Consider the following 26,641-nt stretch of genomic DNA (forward strand, 5'->3'; position numbering starts at 1 on the left):
ACTGGAAACAGAGACTTGATAGTCATTCAAATACATTGCACAGAACATTTCTGTACTAAGAGGAAGAAAGAGATTATTCTGGCTAAACTTCTAACAATATTTACAAGTATAAGACTATGAGTTCAAGTGCTTAATGACTTTGGGATGGCCCCAGATATTTAATCAACTTTGATGTAAATAAAATATGCATACTTTGGGGTTTTGTCATATAGATTTTATAATAAAGTTTGAATATCTTTTTTTAAGTGTGAATTTCTTAAATTTCTCATATTTTTAATTTAGCTACTGGCTTTTGCAAAGAATTTGAATGTAGAATTCAGTTTGGAGGCAGAAAGAATGATTCATGGCTATTATCTAGCAAGTCGAAGAATCAGAACAGATTCTATAAGTGGATCAAAACTGTCAGCATCTGCATTAAAATATTTGTAGGTATTCAGTCTAAAATTTTAAAGCCAGTATTGACTTTTAAATTATGTGTTTAATTAACTTTATTATGTTTCACTTGTTTCTTTTTTTGTTTTATTGCTAGTTGGCTGGTTTATAATTTACCTTGTTCCAAAAGATTTTAAGGTGATTTTTTAACAATTCCTTTTGTTATACTGTTACATCGTTTGAACCTCCAGTACTTGTTTTCATGAAATTATTTTTTTACTGGAACCCCTGTATGAGATGTGTCTGAGTAAAGTGCAATGATTTCAAATGCAAATAATTGTTTTTTAAAATGTGGCTTTTTTATATTCCAGGCATTTTTAGTTGAACCTAGAAAAATATCTTTTCAAGTACATCATTCCCTGTACTTTTAAATACTTTAATAGACTCATCTATTATTGTTCCTTGAAAAGTTATTTTAAAAACTGGGGCAGCCTGGGTGGCTCAGCGGTTTAGCACCCCCTTCAGTCCAGGGTGTGATCCTGGAGACTGGGGATGGAGTCCCACATCAGGCTCCCTGTGTGGAGACTGCTTCTCCCTCTGTCTGTCTCTTCCTCTCTGTGTCTCTCGTGAATAAATAAATAAGATCTATTAAAAATAATAATAATAAACTTTAAACTAATTTTTATTATAAAGTATGGACACAGTAAAAGAAAAGTCTAAAAAAATGAATAGGGTGTCCAGGTAACTACCCATTGCCGTCCCACTCTCTAGAGAGATAATCACTGTTAACAGTTTTTGTGTGTTCTTCCAAAATTATCCATTCAAATACTAGCATGTACAAACATATGTAATTTAAATATATCATGTATATTTAATACATACTTTATTTCAATGTTTTATATATTTTTAGATGAATATGTTAAACATATATATATGGATATATATATATGGATATATATAGATAGATTAATTAGATAGATGGTCCCCAACTTGGGATGGTTTGACGTACGATTTTTCAACTTCATAATGGTGTGAAAAGGATACACATTTGGTAGAAATCATACTTTGAATTTTGAATTTTGATCTTTTTCCTGGCTAGCAATATATAGTAGGATACTCTCTCATATTGGGCAGGGATAGTGGGCCACAGTTCCCAGTCAGCCATGAGATTAAAAGGTAAGTAATTGGTACACAGACAACCATTCTATATCCATGCAGCCATTCTACAGTTCACTTTCAGGGCAGTATTCAATAAATTATGTGAGACTGTCAACATTTCATTATAAAATTGACTTTGTTTAGATGATTTTGCCCAGGGATCCCTGGGTGGCGCAGCGGTTTAGCGCCTGTCTTTGGCCCAGGGCACGATCCTGGAGACCCGGGATCGAATCCCACATCGGGCTCCCGGTGCATGGAGCCTGCTTCTACCTCTGCCTGTGTCTCTGCCTCTCTCTCTCAGTGTGTCTCTCATGAATAAATAAATAAAATCTTAAAAAAAAACTTAAAATTTTTCTTCTGCTTCTATAGTCAGGTACCTAATAATAGCATCCTTGCTTTTCTAGAGTAGAGCTGAACAGCACTTTCTTTTCTTTCCCTGAAAGGCTTTGTCTATATTCTGTTGTGGTCAGCATTTTTAAAGGAGCTTAGATGAGGACATCAGGAACATGATAGTCATATTTGAAAATAACTCTGGGGAGTTCTCCATAGACTCAAATGATGATCTTGATCTAACCAAGAATGAATGGATAAGAAAAGTTTGATGGCTTAATATGAAAAAATTTTGAGATTTCATTCTTTTTATGTTTAATATGGGTAAACAGTGTAATATGGCTATTAATATTACTGTGAATTCAGGTTATGTTAATAGAATATAGTATCAAGAGTTTAAAAAAATGCTAGTTCTGCCTCACTTCTACATTGCTGATTAAATCACACCTGTAGTACTGTACTGAAAAAGAATATTAACTAAATCTGGTCTTGATGAAAGTAGCCAGAATGATGAAGAGCCTGAAAGTTATGTCTTATGACATATTAAAAGAGCTAGGAATATTTTATTTTGGAGAAAAGAAAATATAGGGCAACTAGGAAAGTTGTCGTTGAGTATTTGAAGAGCTGTCATATTTAAGAAGTATTAGGCTTGTTTTATAATCTCAGAAAACAGAACCAGGGGCCAGTGGGTAGAAATTTAAGTGAAACCGGGATGCCTGGGTGGCTCAGCTGAGGGCGTGATCCTGGAGTCCCGGGATGGAGTCCCTGCGTGGAGCCTGCTTCTCCCTCTGCCTGTCTCTCTCTCTCTCTCTCTCTCTCTGTGTCTCTCATGAATAAATAAATAAAATATTTTTTAAAAAAGAAATTTAAGTGAAACCAATTTCAGCTTAAATTTATATAATCATTGTGAGTCCCAAAATTTTCAAATGCTTTATTTGAAATCATAACTGAATTATTATTGTCCCCATGTTATACCTGAGCTTTAAAAAAACTCAGAGGGCAGCCCCGGTGGCGCAGCGGTTTGGCGCCGCCTCCAGCCTGGGGTGTGGTCCTGGAGACCGGGGATCAAGTCCCATATCGGGGTCCCTGCATGGAGCCTGCTTCTCTCTCTGACTGTGTCTCTGCCTCTCTCTCTCTCTGTATCTATGAATAAATAAATTAAAAAAAAAAAAAACGCAGAAAGGGGCACCTGGTAGCTCAGTGGTTGAGCGTCTGCCTTTGGTTCAGGTCGTGATCCTGGCGTCCTGGAAACAAATTCCCTATCAGGCTTCCTGCAGGAAGCCTGCTTCTCCTTCTGCTATGTCTCTGCCTCTCTCTCTGTATCTCTCATGAATAAATAAATAAAATCTTAAAAAAAAAAAGCACCTCAGAAAGTAAATGATTTATATGAAGTCACAGAGATAGTAAATTCTAAAGCCTTAGCCCAGGTTTTCTGATTTCCAAGCTCAGCATCATTCAATATGCCTAATGAAAGCTTGAGGGAGGGGCACCTGGGTCCCTCATTGGTTGAGCAGCTGCCTTTGGCTCAGGTTCTGATGCCAAGGTCCTGGGATCTAGTACCCTATCAGGCTTCCTGCGGGGAGCCCGCTTCTCCCTCTGCCTCTCTCTTTGTGTCTCTCATGAATAAATAAAATCTTTTTAAAAAGAGCGAGCTTGAGAGATTTTTTTTTTTTTTTTTTTTTTTAGGTAATCAAAGCTTAGTTTAAAAATAAAAGGTGAAAAAAAAATAAAAATAAAAATAAAAGGTGGGGATCCCTGGGTAGCTCAGCGGTTTAGCGCCTGCCTTTGGCCCAGGGCGTGATCCTGGAGTCCCGGGATCAAGTTCCGCATCAGGCTCCATGGAGCCTGCTTTGTCTCTGCCTCTCTCTCTCTCTCTCTCTGTGTCTCTCATGAATACGTAATTAAAAAAATAAAATAAAATCTTTAAAAGAATATAAGGTAAAGGAATGGATTCCTAGTGAGCCCTAGGAAAAGTTCAAAAGAGACTGGACAATAAGTAACCTGAAATGTTGTAGAGAAGATTCAGTTATCTGATGGAGTCTGAACTTTAAGGTCGCTTCCAAAACTAAAATTTCAAGATTCTGAAGACTTTAAATAGATGAAGAACTGGAAGAAAGCACCAAAGATATCTATAAGAGATATTTAGTTTGGTTAATTTTCAGATATTTATCTGAACAGAACTTGGGGAAGAAGGTGTAGAATAATAAAGATAAGCCAGGGTGGAAACCAAGTGTTTGATAACAAGTCAGGGTATTTGCTTGCTCTGGAACAGTCTGTTGAACTTGGTAGGAAAAAAATGCTTTGAAAAGAAACTAAATTTTTTTTTAAAGATTTTATTTATTTATTCATAGAGGCACAGAGAGAGAGAGAGAGAGAGAGAGGCAGAGACACAGGCAGAGGGAGAAGCAGGCTCCATGCAGGGAGCCTTACGTAGGACTCGATCCCAGGTCTCCAGGATCACGCCCCGGGCTGCAGGCGGCGCTAAACCACTGCGCCACTAGAGCTGCCCCTAAATTTTTTTTTTTTAAGTGAAAATATGCTGTTCTCTAAGGTATGGTTATGTATACATATGCCTTCATGTGTTCCTGCCAAAATATATATTATCTTTTAAAAAATATTTTATTTATTTATTCTTGAGAGAGAGAGACACACAGGCAGAGGGAGAAGCAGGCTCCATGCAGGGAGCCCAATGTGGGGCTGGATCCCAGACTCCAGAATCATGCCCTGAGCTGTAGGCAGATGCTTAGCCACTGAGCCACCCACGTGTTCCAAAATATATATTATCTTTATAAAATCCACATATTTTGATTAGCATCAATTTTCTTTTTCAGAGTTTCCCTAGCTGAAGCCCATGCTCGACTGAGCTTAAGGAATAAAGTGCTTAAAGAAGATGCACTAATTGCAGCCTTATTATTTGAAACATCTCTCACACTGAAATATGGTAATTTCTTAATTTGTTAATGATCACTATAAATAATTTAAATATTATTAGTCTTTTAATATGTTACATATATTTTAAATATGATTTTAAACAATAATAAATTTTTATCAGGTAAGGCTTGTTGAATTTGAACACTTACTAATTGTATATAGGTAGTATCATCTGTAAGTTCCTTGTTGTGCATGATTGCTCGGATACTTAAACTTTTGCATTGCTTACAGAATTTTGAAAAAACATGTACTTAATACATGAAGTGATTTTCAATTTATCTTCCTTGTCAAATAACATGCAACATTTGATTGTCAAGCAGTCCCCCTCAATGGAGTTAGGAACATAGCCAAAGAAAAGGTGATCATCTGGCGTCACCTCCTTTCTGAATTGCTAGCTATACTAATCCTGTGACTATTGCGTTTAATTATTTATAGTGAATTTGAGCTTATTGTGGTTTTGCTAAAAAAAAAAAAATGTAAAAGGACTCTTAAGAGTAAAGAGAGTCATTCTCCCAAAGGTCTTTGTTGAATTGGATGAGACATTAATTTTGATAAGATATTACCATCCTTGAAAACAAACTTTGGGGACATCTGGGTGGCTTAGCGGTTGAGGGCCTCCCTTTGGCCCAGGGAGTGATCTGGAATCCTGGGATCAAATTCCATGTTGGGCTCCCTGCATGGAGCCTGCTTCTCCCTCTGCCTGTGTCTCTCATGAACAAATAAATTAAATCTTAAGAAAAAAAAAGCGAAAACAAACTGGTTCCACCCTTGGGACTTAAAGGATGTATTAACACTGACTTTTCTGTGTATATACGTTCAGTGCTTATATTTGCCTTAAATTCAATTTATATAGTAATGACTTTTTGCAGAGATTCATTACAACATTAGGACTTTATTCTATAGTTATCTAAACCCAAGCATTCTTATCCTGGGATTCATGGATACTTAGAGATAAGTCTAGGGGCTCATGAATCTCTAAAATATATAAACATTTTTATATGTATGTGCTTTATAAAACCTTTTTTATAGACAAATGAATGGTACATTTTATGAAGTATGTCTTATAGGTTTATGACCCCTAGAAAAAGTTAATTATCATGCTGAATTAATTTATGTACCAAAGGAGAAAAACATTGGTTCCCAAGCAATGCTAAATAAGAGGAATGATATAAAAATATATTTTTTATTTTTTGATTTTTTAAGATTTTATTTATTTGTTCATGAGAGACACAGAGAGAGGCAGATACATAGACAGAGGGAGAAGCAGACTCCCCACAGGGAACCTGATGAGGGACTCGATCCCAGGACCCTGGGATTACTCACCCAGGCCAAAGGCAGACACTCAACAGCTAAGCCACCCAGGTGTCCCAAAATATTTTCGTTTTTAATTTGCTTTATCTTTTACATTCTCCTTTTACTTTTTTTTAAGTTTTGGGGTTTTTTGGTTTTTTTAAAGTAATCTCTACACCCAGCATGGATCTCAAACTAGCAATTCCAAGATCAAGAGTCACATGCTCTACTGACTGAGTCAGCCAGGTGTTATCTTTTACATTCTTCTTATTCTATAATTAAAAGCATTCTTGATAAAAAAAAAAAAAAAAAAAACTAGCACATTTTTTTATGTACTGTAACGAAAAATTGCTGCAAATTTTAGTATGGCATGCCATCAAAATTGTTAAGATGCACCTAGATTTCAATAAGACAAAAATGTGTGTCTTTGAACTTAAGAACTATGTTATTATAATATTAAGGACTCTTGTAGTAGAATATGGCAATTTTGGTAACTGTTTTGTCAAGACTTTCTTGAAGCATTTAAGAAAACGTTTGCTGAGGAAAATAAAACTCTGTGAAGATTTTTTTCCTTTAGTTTTTGTTTTCAGAATGAATTTGTTAGGTATATTTGATTTTTATTTATTTGAGGGAGAGACAGAGAGTGAGAGAGAGAGCAAGCACAAGTGGCAGGGGGGAGTGGGCAGGCAGAGGGAGAGGGAGTAGACTCCCCACCAAGCAGGTAGCCCAGTGCAGGACTCAATCCCAGAACCCTGAGATCATGACCTGAGCTGAAAGCAGATACTTAACCGACTGAGCCACCCATGTGTTCCTGATTTGTAAGTCTTAAGCAAAAAATCAATGTTAAGAGATCCTTAAGTGTTACTTTAAACATAGTAGGAAATTGAAAAAAAAAAAAAGGAAAAAGGGAAAAAAATAGCAGGAAATTGATTCCTACTCAAGTACATTTTTCTTGGATGCAAAAACCAATAGGTTGTGCTGGGACAGAGGGCAAAGGGAAGAATTAAGGAAAACTTCCAAGTTTCTACCTTGAGCAATTAAGTGGGTCATGGAACTATTTACCAAGACTAGGAAAAAAAAAGGGTTGGGTGATAAACCAAATTATGGATTTAAGTTTGAGGGATCCTACAGAGATACCAATAGAGAGAAGAATCTGGAGTTTAGATGAGAGTTCTAATTTAGAAATTTAATTTGGGGGGCGGAATCCCTGGGTGGCTCAGTGGTTTGGTGCCTGCCTTTGGCCCGGGGCATGATCCTGGAGTCCTGGAATTGGTCCCGGGATTGAGTCCTGCGTCGGGCTCCCTGCATGGAGCCTGCTTCTCCCTCCTTCTGTGTCTCTGCCTCTCTCTCTCTCTCTCTCATGAATAAATAAATAAATAGGGCAGCCCCAGTGGCTCAGCGGTTTGGCGCCGCCTTCAGCCCAGGGCATGATCCTGGAGACCTGGGATTGAGTCCCATGTTGGGCTCCGTCCATGGAGCCTGCTTCTCCCTCTGCCTGTGTCTCTGCCTCTCTCTCTCTCTGTCTCTCATGAATAAATAAATAAAATTTAAAAATAATAATAATAAAAAATAAATAAATAAATCTTTAAAAAAAGAAATTTAATTTGGGAATCATCAGCAGAGAGATGGTACTCATCACTGTGGAATGGATGAAATTCTCAGAAATCCCCTAGAGAAAGACTTTATACAAAGAACTTCAGGTGCTCACTTTAGCAGCACATATACTAAAGTTGGAACGATACAGAGAAGATTAGCATGGTCCCTGCGCAAGGATGATAGTCAAATTCATGAAGTGTTCCATTTTTTTCTCTCTCATGAAAATAAATAAATCTTCAAAAAAAGGTTTTTTTTCAAAACGCTTCAGGACTGCCCTTGAAGAATTTCCACATTTAGAAATGGAGTTGAGGAGGAAGAGAAACTAAAAAAGACTGAGAAGTAGGAGCTAAAATGTGGAAAGAAAATCAAGTGTAGTTATAAATGATTAGATTTGGCAATCTAAAGGATATAGGTGGCCATCATCAGTGCTACTTCAAAGGGTTGGTATTTGGGTGGGATAAGAAGTGAGGATATGGAAATAGCACACAGACAACTTTGAGATGTTTGACTATAAAGATGAGGAAAAACAATGGGTAGAGAAGGATGTGTGGTCCAAGAAAAGATTTTCTTAAAGACAATAGGTCTTATGATGTGCAATAGAGAGTAAACTAATGATACTACAGATACTAAAAAAATGAGAGGATGAAATCCAGAGTACATGTGAAAGATATTGGTCTCTAGTAGAAAAGTCACTTCATGGGATGCCTGAGTGGGTCAGTGGTTGAGCATCTGTCTTCGGCTCAGGGCGTGGTCCCAGGATCCGGGATCTGGGATCCAGGATCCAGGATCGAGTCCCACATCTGGCTCCTTGCAGGGAGCCTGCTTCTCGCTCTGCCTTTGTCTCTGCCTCTCTCTGTGTATGTCTCATGAATAAATACATAAAATCTTAAAAAAAAAAAGTTCATTTTATAAGACAGAAGACAAATGGACATAGAATCAGGTCTATAGATTTGGTCATAGACTCTACACGAGGTCACCAGCTAAAACGCTTGAGAAGAATGGAATATAATAGTTGCATTGTAGGGGACAGAAGAACACTTGTGCTAGACAAACCCAGCAGGGTCTTCTGGCAGTGCAAGTGCCTACCATCTGAGGTTTTTGTGATTCATTTAAAGTGAAACCAAGAAATGCCAATTAGGTGATTCTCTGCCTAACAGCCCAGAGTGCAGACATAAAGTAAATAGTTGGGTTCATGCAGAGTTCAGGTTTTGATAGGGGAGTGTGACAGGCAAAGGACAAGGGAGTTGAGGGACCGGCTTGGGAAAGAATCTTAAATAGGTTAAAAGAGGGAAGTGAATTGAAGGAAGCCAATTGGAGGTTTCAGAGAGTCCAAGAAACTAGAAGTATAAGAGGTAGTGTAGGGAAGGGGGACATTTGAACTCATGGCTTTGAAATAAGTTTTTGGTGATTTCAGTTTCCTATGACCTTTCTATGCATAGTGGAGGTAAAAGGGAAAAGGTCAAGACAGAGAGGTCTGGAATTAAATGGGTAATTCACATGGAAATCACTGAATGGCAAGTATTAGGGAAGAGAGGAAGATTGTGAGCCATGTGCTAACAATTGGTTGTTGACTTTACCATGGAAGGAAGGCAAAGGGTAATAAAGCCCAAGTGGCACTGGGCATTAGAGGAAAGATTTATTTATTTATTTATTTATTTATTTATTTATTTATTTATTTATTTATTTATTTAGGAAAGATTTTTTTAAAGAGTTTTAATCATTTTTTTAAAAAATGATTTTATTTATTCATGACAGACACAGAGAGAGAGGCAGAGACATAGGCTGAGGGAGGAGCAGGCTCCGTGCAGGGAGCCCAGTGTGGGACTCAATCCCCCAACTCCAGGATCACACCCTGAGCCAAAGGCAGATGTTCAACCACTGAGCCACCCAGCCGTCCCTAGGGGAAAGATTTTTATGAAGAGGAAAGCAGGGGTGAGAATGGTTTGGTAGCAGCAAAGGGGCAGCAAGTTAGGCACTGTCTCTGTCTTGTGATACTAAGGTATGAGGGGTGTTTTGAGAAAAAGCAACTTCATTTGAGAACGCCAAAGGGAAGAAAGCAGTGTTCTCAAGGGACAGCAAAGATTCAGGTAAGCTAAAGAGAGTAGTAAAGGGTGCAGTCACAGAAGTCTGAGGCTATATAAATGTTTACTGACGACAGACAGCTCTAAAAGAGAGGCACTGTCTGCTTGGCTAGCAGCTGTACGCCTGGCCAGTCACAGTAGTCATTCAGTGAATCAACAATGAAACAGGAGTTTACTCCCACAGTAATAGCCAAAGGTTTTTTTTCTTTTAAATTGTGGTAAAATACACATAACATTTACTATCTTAACCATTTTCAAGTGTACAGTTCAGTGGTCCATTTGCATTGTTGCCTCCATCCATCTCTATAACCTTTTCATTTTCCCAAACTGAACTCTGTACCCATTAAACCGTAACTCCCCAATCTCGACTTTCCCCAGGCCCTGGCAACCACTGTTCTATTTTGATAAAATTGACTTCCCTTTGTACTTCATATAAGTAGAATCATGTGTTTGTCCTATTTTGTCCTGCTTACTTCATTTTGTATGTCCTCAAGGCTTATCCATGTTGTAGCATGCATTAGAATTTCTTTCTTGTTCAAGATTGAATGTTCTATTCTGTGTATGTATGTATACACACACACATGCACACACATTTTGTTTATCCATTCATCCAACAATGGACCTTAGGTTGTTTCCACATTTGCCTATGATGAATAATGCTATTAACATGAGTATACACTTAGCTCTTTGAAACCTTGCTTTCAGTTCTTTTGGGTATATACCCATAAATGAAATTGCTGGGTCATATAGTAATTTTTTGGATAAACCACCATACTGTTTTCTATAGGGGTTGTACCACTTTATATTCCCGCCAACAGTACACAAGCACACCAATTTTCTTTACAACCTTGCCAACATTTGCTTTTTTTTTTTTTTGGTAGTAGCCATCTTTATGGGTGTGAGGCAGTATCTCACAGCATTTTCCTAATGATTAGTGATATTGACCATCTTTTTATGTGCTTATTGGCTACTTGTATATCTTCTTTGGAAGAATGTTCTCTTTTGCTCATTTTTGAATTGGGTTTTCTTGTTGAGTTGTAGACCCCCTATCAAATATGATTTCCAATTATTTTCTCCCATTCTATGGGTTGCCTTTTACTGTGTTAATTGTAGCATTCGATGCACCAGTTTTTTATTTTGACGTGGTCTAAATTACCTGTTTATTCTTGTTGCCTATGCTTGTAATATTCTTTTTTTTTTTCAAAGATTTTATTTATTTATTCATGATAGTCACAGAGAGAGAGAGAGAGGCAGAGACACAGGCAGAGGGAGAAGCAGGCTCCATGCAGGGAGCCCGACGCGGGATTCGATCCCGGGTCTCCAGGATCGCGCCCTGGGCCAAAGGCAGGCGCTAAACCGCTGCGCCACGCAGGGATCCCTATGCTTGTAATATTCTAGAAATCACTGCCACATCCAATGTCATGAAGTATTTCCTCAATCTTGTTTTAGTTATGTTTAGGTCTATAAGGTACGGGAACAACTTCATTCTTTTTCGTACGGATATTCTTTTCCCAGTACACTTGCAAACTGGTCTTTGTTTCCCCATTGGTCTTGGCACCTGTATCAAAGATCATTTAACCATGTATTTGAGGGGTCATTTCCAGGCTTTTTCTAGTCCATAGGCTTAGGTCTTACTTTATTTCAATGGTTTTAAATAGAGAAACATACAATGATGTCTTTATCCTCAATCATCCACTTAATCTTTATCAAAAGTTTCCCTACCTTCTGATACCTTCTCTCCCCTACTTCTTCCACCTCCTCACGTCATTATTCAGGTTCAAAATGTAATGACTAGGTCAACAGATAACAGATTTCTGTAGTTCCTAAACTTTGTTTTTTTAAAGACTTTATTTATTTATTCATGAGAGACAGAGAGGCAGAGGGAGAAGCAGGCTCCATGCAGGGAGCCCAATGTGGGACTTGATCTCAGGACTCTAGGATCACGTCCTGGGCCAAAGGCATACACTCAACTGCTGAACCACCTAGGTGTCCCACTAGTTCCTAAACTTTAAAATGTGATCATCATACTTCTTGGCACTTTTAAGCTTGTGCACGTACTGAAACTTTCAGGAGTCTCAAAATCAAGTCAGCTTTATTTTTTTTATTAAAGATTTTATTTATTTATTCATGAGAATACACAGAGAGGAGAGAGAGGCAGAGGGAGAAGCAGGCTCCATGCAGAGAGCCTGACGCGGGACTCGATACAGGGTCTCCAGGATCATGCCCTGGGCTGAAGGCGGCGCTAAACTGCTGAGCCACCTGGGCTGCCCTCGAGTCAGCTTTAAATGATTATGGAAATATTCTACTAAATAGACCAGAACCTAATTCTTTAAATTTTTTTTAATTCTTTAATTTTTAAAAGATTTTATTTATTCATGAGACAGAGGCAGAGGCAGAGGCAGCAGGGTCCATGCAAGGAGCCCACTGTGGGACTTGATCCTTGGACTCCAGGATCATGTCCTGAGCCAAAGGCAGGCGCTAAACCGCTGAGCAACCCAGGCATCCCCAGAACCTAATTTTAAAACTTTAGTTGAAAACATGGTTTCACATTTAGCACTTCAAGGACTTCTTTACACTTGTTTCCTTCTTTACTTAGGGGCCACTGTATTTTGTGTTGCTCCAAGTGCAGTATTTCCATTTGAATTGTATAATGAAGAGTATTTAGAGCAGAGGGATATCTATTTGACTCAATGCCAACAGCAGCTCCAGCAGTTTATTGCCACATATGGACCTGGGACAGCTATTTTCACTAGTGATGAATAAGCAATCGGAGGACAATATTTTCTTCATATTTAAGCAGTGAAAAGGGACTTTGAAGTAATGCTTCAGGTACTACTATGTACAGTAATGCATTAGAATGCTATCTTAAATGTATGAAAGATAGTCTCAATATGAATTTAGAAATTAAGCAATGTAAAAAATGGGTCACTTTTATGTAATTCCCTCTATTTGTCACAAGATGGCAATAATACTTTAAATGAGAATATTTACCTACAAATAAGTTATTTTTTTTTCAAATTAAGTTATTTTAAACCATTTTTCTTGCACCTGAGAACCTGACAAATGGAGTAAATAACAGCAATTTATATAAACAGAAGCCTCAAACTGAAGGATGTTTCATATTTTATTACATATCATTACGTCTATTATAGTTTTGGAAGCCCTAATTATGAAGTCAGGGAAAGCTTGGTATTTCCCATATTTTATAAGCCAAGTTAAATGATAATTTAAGTCAAATCAAGGAGCAAGAATTGGCTTTTTAAACCTAACTGGTTATAAGAAAGTTACCAAAGGCAAAGAAACCAATTTGCAAATCCAGTCTGTTTTCGGAGGGAAGAGTTCTACTCTGAATGGTGAGGAAAATATACTTAAGTTGTAAAATCCACAAATCCTTTTAATTTTTCAAAGGCTTAATAGAAATTCTAAAATAAATAACCCTGATTCTTTAGAAACTGTTATCTCAGGGAACTTAACCATACAGATGGACAGGTCTCTCTACAGACCTTTGACAAGTCATTCAGTAGTGATTATTCACTAGTCCCAGAAACCTATATTCCATTTTAAGAAAGTAAAGCTAGTTTTTAAAAAACAATTTATATATTACAGTTCTGTAATTCTAGTTAAAACCTTATCTTGTGGCTTTTTGTTGCTATACAGGTTTTGTACTGTTTGACTTGTAATACTGAAATTATAACCTGGATAAAAGCAAGTAATTTTATATATTGTGACTCAATAGGGTTGAAAAGTAAGATTTACCTAAGTCTTCAGTTAGGAATTCAGTTTTAGAATTATTGTAAATCCTCAAGTCCTGGACAGACTAGACTGTCCAGTCACTATTTTCCTTAATGTAACATACTTGTACTGGCATCAGGATTATTTTTTTCCAGAGCAATTAATGTTTTTAATTTTTTTTCATTAACATTTATTCATGAGAGAGAGAACAAGGGAGGGGGGAGCAGAGAAACCTAAGTTGACTCCACACTCAGGGCAGAGCCTGACACGGGGCTTGATCTCACAACCCAAGCAGAAACCAAGAGTTGGATACCCAATCAACCGTACCACCCAGGCACCTCAGGATTACTTTTTTTATTCAAAGGTAAAAACAAAGAATAAAATAAGATTTAATCTTAAACTCTGTAGGTCACAGGTATAATCTTTACTTGTAAGGGATAATTCATTAAGGTGGTTAGGAGATTCTAAATACTCGTTTTTAGGTATAGTAGCAGGTTCTTAAGGGGAGGTGTCCATGGTTATCTAGTTTGCTGAAATCCCCTAAGGCAAGAAAAGGCAGGAGAAGTGGAGGTACTGGACTGTTTCCCCAGCTGACTGCCCCCTCAAAGGTTGTCATTCCACAAATGAGCTAGTTATTGACAAGAACATACTATCCTTAAAGTATGTTAAAAACAGTCTGACTAGTAATTATAAGAATCGAACTGTTTAAACATTTGATATATTTTAAAGATTAATACTTTATTGCCTAGCAATTATAAGTATTCAAACATGTATTTTTCTATAACTTATTGTGAGGTGATCAATGTTAAATAAAATATTAATTTTCAACATGTTTCGATTCATCTCTTCTTGACCAATTCTTCATTTTTCCTTCCAATTGCATGCCTCTAGGAAAAAAAAAATCAGAAACCAATAGTGAAAATCATTCCATAGTCAAAATCAAATGAACTCTTACTCCTGATACACACAGGCAACATTAACAGGAAATGGCCCTAGCCCTTTGTTCAGATCCTTTTGAATTATTAGTAGCTGTGATTGCGTGACAAATTTTAATTACTTACTTGAAGCAACGAAGAATTTCAATCACAAAAGTTATGGATGAGAATATTCATCTGCAGCTACCTATATGCTGAAAAGAACATTTCACTCATTAAAAAAAATTTTTTTTAATTTATTTATTTATGATAGTCACAGAGAGAGAGAGAGGCAGGCTCCATGCACCAGGAGCCCGATGTGGGATTCGATCCCCGGTCTCCAGGATTGCGCCCTGGGCCAAAGGCAGGCGCTAAACCGCTGGGCCACCCAGGGATCCCACTCATTTTAATAAAAAATTGTATCATACTTGAGTAGTTCACATAAATATTATAGGCTACTGGCATCTCAGTCTTAAAATTATTTCTTCAAAGAAACCCTCAGCTGGGTAAACGGCAAAAAATAATTTAAGTCATCATTGTGCCAGTTTTTAACCTATGTAAAAAATGTATTAAACATTTTTGGTACTGCTCTTCATAACAGTACCACAAATACATTTAAAAAAGCACAATTAACATGAACTTTTGGTACCTCATTACATGCAGTTACGCTCCTAGTGTTTTATCACGGCCATCCTCTAAGTGGTTTCTGGAAAACAGGACAACCTTCATTCATCTTCACGTCACAGGCTCTGTTGCACAGGGAAATTAAAATATTTTGAGTGCTCATTTGTACTTGAATCTGCTTGTTTGGCATCTTACATGTAAGAACGATCCAGTAAGATGTTTTCCCCTTCTTGTCAGAAACCATAAACATATTTGTGACCTTCCTGACTCCCAGAATAACTTTTTAATAAAAACTACTAAAACCGAGGCCATATACTGGAACAATTTTCTGTTAACACATTTTTTAAGGAACAAAGTACTTTCTGCTTAATTCTACTTTTTTGGGGTAGTCAAAACAGATAAACCCAAATTTAAATTTCTATTAGTACTTTTGACTGTTTAGGCCCTAATAATTCCATAAATGATCCTTCCAAGCTGGAAATGGGCTTATTAGCATGGACAGAAAAAACGGTGTATACAATGTTCTTTACCTTGGCAGTATCGATTTTAAGACATGATGGTCCTAATGAGTACCTAACCATTGCTTTTCTGTCTCAGAGCTTGACAAGGAGATGAGTCAGGTTAAAGGTTACACATATAGAAACAAGTGTGCAGACTTCCAACTAAAGCATCACAATGGCAAATCTAATACAGCTTTAAAGCAGATACATTATGTTGGCATCATTATTGGACAGTTTTGTAGAATTAAATCCCAGGTTGCCTGAAAGCACACTTAGGTAGTGCAAAGGGAACCGCCAGGGCCACAGATCATATCCCACAGCACCCCAGGAGGATAAAGCATTGAACCAGACAGCTACTGGAGATGATTTATGAAGACACATCAAATGTTGGACCTTGCAAAACAATTTATCATTTTCAAGTCTGGAAATAATTTCACATAATCAATATTAGGAACACAAACTATTAGTTATGAATAATTCCAAAGGGAAGAGTTCAGTGTAATGAGATTCAATGCATAATCCCATTTGTGTAAAGCCTACAAGAATGTTTAGGGACACATGTTTGTTTGTTTAAGATTTTATTCATCTCTTCATGAGACACAGGCAGAGGGAGAAGCAGGCTCCTCACAAGGAGCCCGATGTGGGACTCAGATCCCGGGTCTCCAGGATCAGCCCCTGAGACAAGTGACTGGATACAAATGCCCAGATGACAGGCACCCAGGATGGAAGGCAGGACAACGGGATAGGGAAGAAAGGAGATGCCGTCATATTATAAAAAAATCACAGTTCTTACATGGCTTGGTGGGCTCTATTTATTATGCTGCAGGAATTACCTGTATTACCAATATTTTTACCAATAAAAATAGGACTCAAGTCCCTTAAGCCTCAAAATTAAGATGACTAATACCAAATATAAACTACTTTTGGCCATCACAACTGCCCAGAGGACAGTAACATATTTGGGGGAGACAACAAAAAAACCACAGGCTTACACCCAGTCTCATCAATGAAGTATTCATTAATAACCTGTGGAATTGGCAACGGTTTTCCAGTCTCCCAGCTGTTGACCAGTTTCTTCTGTATTATGTCCCAATTATGTCCCGAAACACATCCAGAGAAGGCAAACACCTACGGGCGGGGCAGGCCTTCGGCCTGGGGCGGGGCAGCCGGACACTCCGTTCTCCGGTTTCAACACCACGTCTTTAGGGCGTATTTACCAAGAAGACTCACAAATGCTAATTCCTACCAGAATTGTTACTGCTGTCAACGGTTTTAAAGCCAATCCGAAAACACAGTTCATTCCGCAAAGCTGGTCTTACCCCAGAGACAGTCCCTTCCCCCTTGTAGAAGATGCTCCTTCGCGAGGGCAAGTGCTCACCCCCGCAGGAGACCCTAAGCCGTCCAGGCCGCACCAGGCTTGGCTGGGAAACCGGGGGGCTCCGCAGAAGCGCCGCGCGCACCCGCCGCACCCTCCGCCGCCTCGGAACCACCCGAACCCGAGGGCCCCCGATGAATCTTTGAGCTTAGAACAGCTGAAAGCGGAGTCTACTACGGGGAGGAGTAAGACTCCCGTCGGGTTACTCAGAAAATGCGGCCGAGCCAAGCACCGGGAAGTTAGGTGGGGCCGCGTCGACTGAGGGCGGCGGACAAGGAGACCGCGGCCTCCAGAGACCACCTCGCGCCACGCGGCGGAGGCCCCGGACGCCCCAGGGCAGCAAGCCCGAGGCACTGAGTCGGGCTCCCGGCAGGAACGGGGGGAACTAAGACCGCGAGGACTCCCACCTCGAAGAGCCCAGCGACTGGCCCGCAGACGCTGCCGCCGGGCCCGCTCGGCGACGGTGCCTCGAGGACCCTCCGCCATCGCCGGCCGCGCGCAAAAGAAAGCCCAGCTCCTTCCGGCGGGCGGTTGGCGCTCCGGGCCCCGCCCCTTCCGGGCCTTTGCCCCGCCTCTGCGAGGGGCGGGGCCCTAGCGGCGGAGGCGGGCTGAGCGCTGGGGCCCGGGTCTCTGTTCAGGAGCCTGTTCTAACCTTTGCTATTGATATTTGTGTTTTGCGTGTTTTTTGTTTTTTTTTTTTTCTTTCTCTTGTTTCTCTCAGTCATTTTATATACTGAGTCTTGGCTGCAAAGCTATAGGCTTTCGAGACAGGTGGATGACCCTGTTGCCAGAAAGAATATACATGAAAGCATGTAATTAACTTGAATCAGTAAAAGACACATCCTTCCTTCAAAAACTGAAAGTCTAAGAAATTCATATAAAATATATTTGCCTCAAAGAAACATGGTGTATAACTCTAAACCTTGCAAAAACAATTGTGGTTATACTCGCTTTACCAAAGGATTTCTCTTTATATAAATTTTTTTTTTTTAAGATTTTATTTATTTATTTAGAGAGACACACAGAGAGAGGCAGAGACACAGGCAGAGGGAGAAGCAGACTCCCTGCGGGGACCCCGATGCTGGGACCCCAGGATCACCCCTGAGCTGAAGGCAGGTGCTCAACCACTGAACCATCTGGGTGCCCCCTAGTTGTTTCACATTCTTCGTAACAGTTGGTATGATCAGTCCTCTTACTTTAGACATTCAAATAGGTGTGTACTGATATTTCATCATGCTTTTAATTTGCCTTTCCCTGAAGAATATTAAGTATCTTTTTAAATGTTTATTTGCTATTTGATATCATTTTCAAGTATTTTCTCCCAGTCTCTAAACTTGTCTTTTCATTAATAGTGTCATTCAAATAGAAGTTTCCATTTGATGAAAAACAATTTATTAATTTTTTTCTCATATGGATTTGGCTTTAGCTGTTATGTTTAAGAAACTTTACATAACTCAAACTTCTGGAAAGTCCTTCCCTTCCCCCAACCATAGACCAATTCAGTTATTCCTCTTGAAAATAAATATGTCCTTCTCAGGACACAGGTCACGCCACCAGGTTCATCAAATGACTGTTTCTATCCAAGATTCAGAGCTATGTCCATACAGATTATGTCATGAATTTTGCCCAAACCCAATAAGGCCCCTCAACATTGAAAGACTCATCCTGGGGCACCTGAGTGGCTCAGTCGGTTGAGCATCTGACTCTTGATTTTGGCTCAGGTTATGATCTCATGGTTTTGAGACTGAGCCTTGCATTAGGCACCATGCTCCGCAGGGAGCCTGCTGGAGATTCTCTCCCTCTGCTCCTCCAGCTAGTTGCGCTCTCTCTGTTTCAAATAATCTTAAAAAAAAAGAAAAGAAAAGAAAAAAAGAAAGAAAAGACTCCTCCTAATCGAGAGTCTCAAAAACCTCATAAATATCCTGCCATTGCCCTTCCCTTTCTTTTTTTTTTTTAAATATTTTATTTATTTATGACAGACAGAGAGGGAGAGAGAGGCAGAGAAGGAAGCAGGCTCCATGCATGGGACTCGATCCGGGGTCTCCAGGATCCAGCCCTAGGGTGAAGGCCACGCTAAACCACTGAGCCACCGGGGCTGCCCTGCTCTTCCCTTTCTAAAATGCTATCAACACTGTCAAGGCAATAGTCTCCGTTACTTCCCTTATCCTTCCCTCCTTAGAAGATTTTGTGATAAGCAATGAATTTGACTTTGTTCTACCAACAGGTTATTTGGGTGGTCTTTTCAAGGAGTCAGCAGTCTCAGCAGTCAAAAATAAATAGAAAGAAAGAAAAGGAAAGGAAAAGAAAGTAAAGAAAAGAAATCTCCAAAAGCATAGGCAAAGAAGAGTATCCATCCACATCCACATTGTGTCTGTGTGTGTATCTGTGTAGGTGTGTGTTTTAAACAACCTAAATATCTGGAGACTTGTAAAATGAATTACAAAACAACCAAACAATAGGATGGAAATTCTATTTTTGTCTCTCAAATTTATTTACCCCCTTTTCCAGACTATTTCAGCCCATTTCTCCCCAAACCCCCTCTCTTGTCTCCCCCACATCATAGCTTATAACTTACTAGCTTTAAGAGAATACAAAGTAATTTAAACAGAAAAAAAGGTTTTTTTTTTAATTTAAATGCAATTTGCCAACATATAACACCCATCAAGTGTTCATCCCATCAAGTGCCCTCCTCAAGTGCCCGTTACCCAGTTACCCCATCCCCCCACCCACCTCCCCTCCAGTAACTCTCAGTTTGTTTCCCAGAGTTAGGAGTCTCTTATGGTTTGTCTTCCTCTGTAATTGTTCCCCATTCAGTTTCCCCTCCTTCCCTTATGCTCCTTTTCACTATTTCTTATATTCTACATGTGAGTGAAACCATATGATGGTTGTCTTTCTCTGATTGCCTTTTTCACTCAGCATAATACCCTCCAGTTCCATCTGTGTCGATATAGATTGTAGGTATTAATCCTTTCTGATGACTGAGTCATATATATCACATCTTCTTTATCCATTCATCTGTTGAAGGACATCTTGGCTCTTTCCACAGTTTGGCTATTGTGGACATTGCTGGTATAACATTGGGGTGTGAGTGTCCCATCATTTCACTACAACTGTATCTTTGGGGTGAATACTAAACAAGAAAATGTAATATAAAGATTTAACTGTAGGGGTGCCTGGCTGGCTCAGTAGGAGGAGTATGCAACTCTTGATCTCAGGGTCATGAGTTTGAGCCCATGTTCAGCGTAGAGGTCACTCTAAATGAATAAATAAATAAATAATTTTTTAAAAAAATAATTAACATAATAAAAGATTATCTGTTAAGAGAAAAAGAAAATTTTAAAGAATATGGAAATAACATATCAGAGCTGCCACCCTCTCTGACCTGAGGCAGAACCTAGTAAGGAACAGATTTGGAGGAGGCCACTCCAGACTTGTGGCTAAGTTCTGCCCTCTGGATTGCTGACGGAGGCCACTCACAGGAAGGTGCTACGTGCTGCCAGCCACAGTGTGCTGTAGGAACCTGTTGAGAGGAGCAAACCAGAAACAAGAGGAGCAGCTCCTCCTGCAATCTCCCTTCAATACCCTTTACTGACAAACCTTAACATTATGTGCCTGGCAAAAGAGAAATGTTTTTATGGCCCAAGTTCATTATCATAGAGCAGGTTATGTGGGGGTAGATCTAGAGACGAAAGACAGTAAATTGATAACTGGAATATGCTTTTTTTCTCCATCGAACAAAGACAAGCCACCAGATAGGAAACCACCATCCAGCTTGCACCCCTCTGTGCATCAGTACCCACTTTCTTTTTTTTTTTTTTAATTTTTTTTAATTTTTATTTATTTATGATAGTCACAGAGAGAGAGAGAGAGAGGCAGAGACATAGGCAGAGGGAGAAGCAGGCTCCATGCACCGGGAGCCCGATGTGGGATTTGATCCCAGGTCTCCAGGATCGCGCCCTGGCCCAAAGGCAGGCGCCAAACCGCTGCGCCACCCAGGGATCCCCCCACTTTCTTCTTCTGTCCTGTTACTGCCCAAAGTATTCCTCCTGTTAAAGGCTCTTGGTTCTGACCCTTCTTCCCTGCTCCAAGACGTGCCCTCAAGTATCCTCTCTCTTCTGCATTATCTATCTCTCCCTTACCCAATGGCCCATTCCAGCAGCATATAAACATGTTCCAGTCTCTTTACACTGTTTATTTATTAATTTTTGGCTGCCTAGTATCCATTCCCAATTCTTTTGATAAAAGCACATACTGATATTGCCCAAATTCATGTCTCTACCTCAGTCAGACCTCACCTCCAAACTAACACTCATATATCTTCCTACTTCACCATCTCCAGCGCTGAGAGTGGAGGCAGGTAATGAACCTAGACCTTACTTTTGATCTTTGATTTTCTTCTCTCTCTTTTTCTATTGAAGCTTTTGTATTTCTTCTTTCTCTCTAATGGAAACTTCATTTAAGTCATTTCTTGATAGGAAATGACTTAATATTTACTCCTTTAAACTTTGCTCTTAAAGTCAATGTAGAGACTCAGGGTTGCCGGATGACCTTGATTAGTGCAAATAACTTGGGGCGCCTGGGTGGTGCAACTGGTTAAGCCTCTGACTTCTGATTTTAGTTGAGGTTTTGATCTCAGAGTTGTGAACTGAAGCTCCATGTTGGGCTCCACACTAATAATAATAATAACATGAATGAATATTAATATGAATATGAGCAAATAATATGAACAACTTCCCATTTTGCTTAAAAATTATCCACTTGCATATATAGTCAACTGATTTTTGACAAGGGTGCTAAGACCATCCAATGGGGAAACAATAATCTTTTCAACAAATGGTCCTGAGAAAATGATATCTACATGCGAAAGAATGAAGTTGGCCCCTTACCCTACACTACATACAAAAATCAACTCAAGCTAGAGCAAAAACCTAAATATAAGAACTAAAACTATAGAACTCTTAGAAGAAAACAGGGCAATAGTTTCATCACTTTGGATTTAGGAATAATTTCTTGGATTTGACACCAAAAACACAGGCAACAAAAGGAAAAATAGATAAATTGGATTTGACTGAAATAAAAAAAAATTTGTGATTAAAAGGCACTGTCAAGAGAGTGAAAAGATACCCACAGAAAGGAAGAAAATATTTGCAAAGCGTAGATCTGATAAGGGATTAATATCCAAGATATATGGAGAACTCCTACTAAACTCGGCAATGAAAAAGCCAAACAACTCTGCAAAAATGGACAAAGGATATGACTAAACTCAGCAATGAAAAAGCCAAACAACTCTGCAAAAATGGACAAATGTCTTAGGAGACATTTCTCCAAAGAAGATATACGAGTGGCCAATAACCACATGAAAAAGCTGCTCAAATAACTACCTATGAGGGAAATGCAAATCAAAGCTGCAATGAAATACACTTCACACCTATTAGAGTGGTTATTTTCAAAACAGCAACAAAATAACAAATATTGGTAAGGATATGGAGAAATTAGAACCCTTGGATCATTGCCAGTGAGAATGTAAAATAGTGCAGCCACTGGGGAAAACAGTATGACAGTTCCTCAAAAAGGTAAACATAGAATTACCCTGTGATCCAGCAGTTCCACTTCAGGGTATATACCCAAAAAAATTGAAAACAGAGACTTAAATACTTGTACACCAAAGTTCATAGCAGCATTATTCATAATAACCAAAAGGTAGAAACTACCAAATATCCATTGATAGATGAATGAATAAATAAAATGGTGTATATAAAAGCAACTGCTAATAATGCATGCCTCTAGGGAGTGAAACTTGAGGTTTGTGGAGAAAGTGGTATTTTAATTTTTTATTGTATACCATTCTCTACCGTTTGGGTTTTCACCATGCATATGCAATTTTATAATTAAAATTTAATAATAATTATTAAAATAGTAACATTTTTTTCTTCAAACAACTGTAAAAATAGGCCATTTCTAAAATTTGTCCTTTAGGCTCATTATCACTCCTTCCTTCACCCTTGACCTGAATTATAAAAGGTGCTTGGCATTCTCCAGCAATGAGCACATCCCTGGGGGTCGCTGGTCTGCCAAGCTGCTGAACCAAGTTAATGTTGCTAGTTTGCAGCTACAACTAAAACCATTTCAAGGGAAAAGCTTTATGGTTTAAATCTGATATAGCAGTTTATCAAAAGCAACTTTTTAAAAAAGAGCCACTCTTTGACAGTATAACCAGGATTACCTTGGAAAATTTACATTTTGCTGATGGACCTATGTGTGGATTCAGGGCATGTAGGATATTATTTTCTCTTAAACTGTCAGAATCTATCGTCTGTACTTTACACATGTAAATCTCATTAGTAAATTAATACATTTGCCCTTCAGTCCTTTTTCATATTAGTGAATGATTTGGAGAACCTCCTAGTTCCTCTAGATGTTTGCAGCAGAAAATGAAGGTTGGAACTGGAAGGAAGTTGGCTATAATAACCTCATGTTTGTGCTCTCCTTTGCTCAGTAGTAAGCATGTCAAAATAGAGTTAATGCAAGAGAAATGTAAATGACCCTAGTCATAAATGCATGACTTTTATATATAAGATCCTTTTACTTCAGGCAAGATTATTTTTAAACATAATATTGACATTAACATAATCATAGCATTTATACCTCTCGTCAAGGTTAAAGTTCCAAATCTGTGAAAAATACATTAAATTGTCAGAAAATAGGGCACTGATCTGAATGAAAGTTGATTCTTAAACACTTGAAGTACATGAACTTTACTGAGATAATTTTGGTGAAAATTACCTAAATTACTTATGATTTCTGCCCGGATCTAAAATAATGAGTGGCTTTAATTGTCAATGTGAGACACTAGGGCTTTCCTTTTCTGGTGCAAGATTTAACTTTTATGTTAAGAGTGAGCCTTGCAAACAACTACTTAAATCCTTTGACAAATTCTAAGTATAATGGAATGTTATTAAAATTATTCAAGCCTGCCAATGGGACTGGAGGGGAAGTCTGCTAGGAGACTTCAGGGAAAGTTTTCTTCTTTGATGAAAAGACACAAATGGGAAGAAATAGCTCTTCTTCCCCTAGATATCATCTGTGAAAGAATTCTTGGCATCGCTGTAGCCATCTTCTTAAATGAGGGGAGCTTACTGGAAATAGCAAAGTAGACAGGCAAAGAAAGCAAGCAAGCAACTTAAAGACATGGGATAGTCACCAAATCAACCAGCCAGAGAGCCACTCCAGTTCAGGCTTCTTGTTTTGTGAAATAATACACTTGTCTTACTGTTTAAAAGAATTATTTAAGAACGATTACACAGAGAGTTGAGAATGTGGAAGTAATTGAAAAACTCAAACTAAGGCTAAATTATGTTGTTATTCGTACCTTAGTGATGATCTAATGCAAATGATGTCCTGAAATTAATACTCCATAAAATTAAACATGGCACAGAATCTTCTGAATGTTTCTTCCACAGTGTTCTGTGCATCTGCATGAAAGTTTCTTTTTTTTTCTTTTTTCTTTTCAAAGATTTTATTTATTTATTTATGAGACACAGGCAGAGGGAAAAGCAGACGCCTCACAGGTTGCTGGATGTGGGACTTGATCCCAGGATCCCGGGATCATACCCTGAGCCGAAGGCAGCCGCTCAACTGCTGAGCCACCCAGGCATCTCTGCATGAAAGTTTCTCTATGTACAGTGGTATTCTGATAAACAAGACCTAAAAACAAAACAAAACACCCAAACCCTGATTTGTTAGGGTTACAGATTTCTATGGTAAATATTCTCATCATGACTGATTTCGAGATGCTAACCATTTATCAATTGGTTTATATATGACCTGAATAGTTGAATAACTAACAGTTGGTTCTCACAGAACACCATTCCCAAGAAGCTAAACTGCTGGATTGAAAGATTGAAGGAGGAATGCCTCTTCATACTTATATAGTCAAGTTGTTTTCTAAGTGGTTGTATCACATCCCTCTCAAAACTTGCTTCAGAATTTAGACATTTAAACATTTTTGCCAATCTGATAAATGTCAAATGGTATTTATTGTTATTTTAATTTGCATTTACCACGAGGTTTGAAAAGATAACTTTACATATATATTTTTTCCTTAAAAATGTTTTGTATGTTTTTAACCATTTGGGTTTTTTCACTTCTGTAAGTCCTAGCCTTCACCCAGTTGTATATTGGAGTATTAGTAATTTTTAAAATTGATTTATGGGGGCAGCTCTGGTGGCTCAGCGGTTTAATGCTGCCTTCTGCCCAGGGTGTGATCCTGGAGACCCAGGATCGAGTCCCATGTCAGGCTCCCTGCATGGAGCCTGCTTCTCCCTCTGCCTGTTTCTCTCTCTCTCTCTGTCTCTAATAAATACATTTTAAAAAATCTTTAAGAAAAAAATAAAATTGATTTATGGAATTTCTTTATATATTCTAGATACTAATCTTTTGTTGATTAACAGTTACATGCATTGCAAGTAACTTTTCCAGTCTTTATCATTGTATTTATGATGTTTTATGCTGTTTGGAAGTGTGAATTTTTCTCTGTGCTTATCAGCAGCTCCCTGACACCCAACACCTCTGCATTCCTATGCAGAAGTTCTGGCTGCCTTGAAATCCAAATTATTTAATGGGCCTTGAAAGGCCCTCCTTGATCTGAAAATTGGGAATGATACAGGACTCATTTCTATGATTTTTATGAGGATAAAATGAAATAATATATGTAAAGTATTCATCCCCCTTCACCATGCTCCTTCTTTCAAAGCAGCATATTTTTGCTTTTCCCTGTGCTTGGAATAATCTTCTTATCCCTCTTTGCCTTCTCTTTTCTTTTCTTATTTAAGTGGAGTCCATTGTAGGGCTTGAGTTCATGAACTCGAGATCAAGACATGAGGTGAGATCAAGAGTTAGACTTTTTTTTTTTTTTTTTTTTTTTTTTTAGTATAAGAGTTAAACTCTTAACTGACTGAGCCACCCAGGCACCCCTCTTTCTTGCCTTCTCAGGAAAGTCTTTCTTGATTTCTTAAGACTGGATCCGGTATCCACAGCAGACACTCTTGTTGCTGCCTCTGTAGCCATCCCAGCCCTCTTCTCTGATAATGAGACTGATTTTGTGTTTGGCCTAGTTTTAGAGTTAAGCCAATCTGTTTGCCTGTTTCCCCTGCCTCCTGTAGTAGATGCTAGAGACTGCCTCACTCGATAGCTATTCCAGCCTCCTTTAATCTGTGTTTCTTTTTTTTTTTTTTTTTTTTTTTTTAAGATTTTATTTATCTATTCATGAAAGACACAGAGGTGGAGGCAGAGATATAGACTGAGGGAGAAGCAGGCTTCCTGTGGGGAGTTCGATCCCAGGACCCCAGGATCAGAGCCAAAGGGAGACGCTCAACCACTGAGCCACCCAGGTGCCCTAATCTGTGTTTCTGTACTGCAGAGGCCAAAAGCTAAGCATTACATATTCCAAGACTCTCTTGCAGCTAGGATTCTGGATGTGAATTGGGTCCTGCCAATCAAATACATTGGTGCAAAACCTGAATTCTAAATGAAGTTATGTAATGAGAAAAGCAGGCCAGGAGCCGTCTAGTTTGCTGACATATTTGCAGCAAAGGCAGTGTGCTTCTAGAATCAGCCACTGTGGAGTAGCTTCTCATTTGGCAGGCAGAGTCCAGATCATTGCAGAAGTATCAGCTGCCTTGGCAGCCCAGTTCTGTGGAATGACTTTGGAAATTCTTCCTATAAATTAAGCCTGAGTTT

General features: G+C 38.7%; 1 protein-coding gene, 1 long non-coding RNA gene and 2 other non-coding genes across 10 annotated transcripts in view; 2 read left to right on the forward strand and 2 right to left on the reverse strand.

Annotated features, from left to right (window-relative positions):
• Positions 1 to 14,318, forward strand: part of MCMDC2 (minichromosome maintenance domain containing 2) — a 38,218-nt gene extending 23,900 nt beyond the window's left edge. For 6 of the 7 annotated variants that reach the window (XM_038579432.1, XM_038579436.1, XM_038579431.1 and 3 more), the window contains 3 exons: positions 283 to 425; positions 4,692 to 4,801; positions 12,355 to 14,318. In XM_038579432.1, the coding sequence (XP_038435360.1) occupies positions 283 to 425; positions 4,692 to 4,801; positions 12,355 to 12,521 (420 nt within the window). In that variant the 3' untranslated portion in view covers positions 12,522 to 14,318. The remainder of the gene's footprint in view (positions 1 to 282; positions 426 to 4,691; positions 4,802 to 12,354) is intronic. The other variant, XR_005381052.1, reaches the window with a different exon arrangement.
• On the forward strand, positions 7,782 to 7,888 carry LOC119866790. The gene has a single exon (XR_005381301.1). It is a non-coding gene; the product is annotated as a U6 spliceosomal RNA (small nuclear RNA).
• Positions 14,193 to 17,454, reverse strand: LOC100683303. Its single transcript, XR_005381053.1, has 4 exons — positions 17,311 to 17,454; positions 15,054 to 15,153; positions 14,552 to 14,619; positions 14,193 to 14,377 (listed from the first exon to the last, which is right to left on the reverse strand). It is a non-coding gene; the product is annotated as an uncharacterized LOC100683303 (long non-coding RNA).
• Positions 14,862 to 14,950, reverse strand: LOC119866814. Its single transcript, XR_005381322.1, has one exon. It is a non-coding gene; the product is annotated as a small nucleolar RNA SNORD87 (small nucleolar RNA).
• Positions 17,455 to 26,641: the final 9,187 nt, after the last annotated feature.

The sequence above is a fragment of the Canis lupus genome, chromosome 29 (genome assembly GCF_011100685.1).
Source record: "Canis lupus familiaris isolate Mischka breed German Shepherd chromosome 29, alternate assembly UU_Cfam_GSD_1.0, whole genome shotgun sequence".
Lineage (NCBI taxonomy): Eukaryota > Metazoa > Chordata > Mammalia > Carnivora > Canidae > Canis > Canis lupus.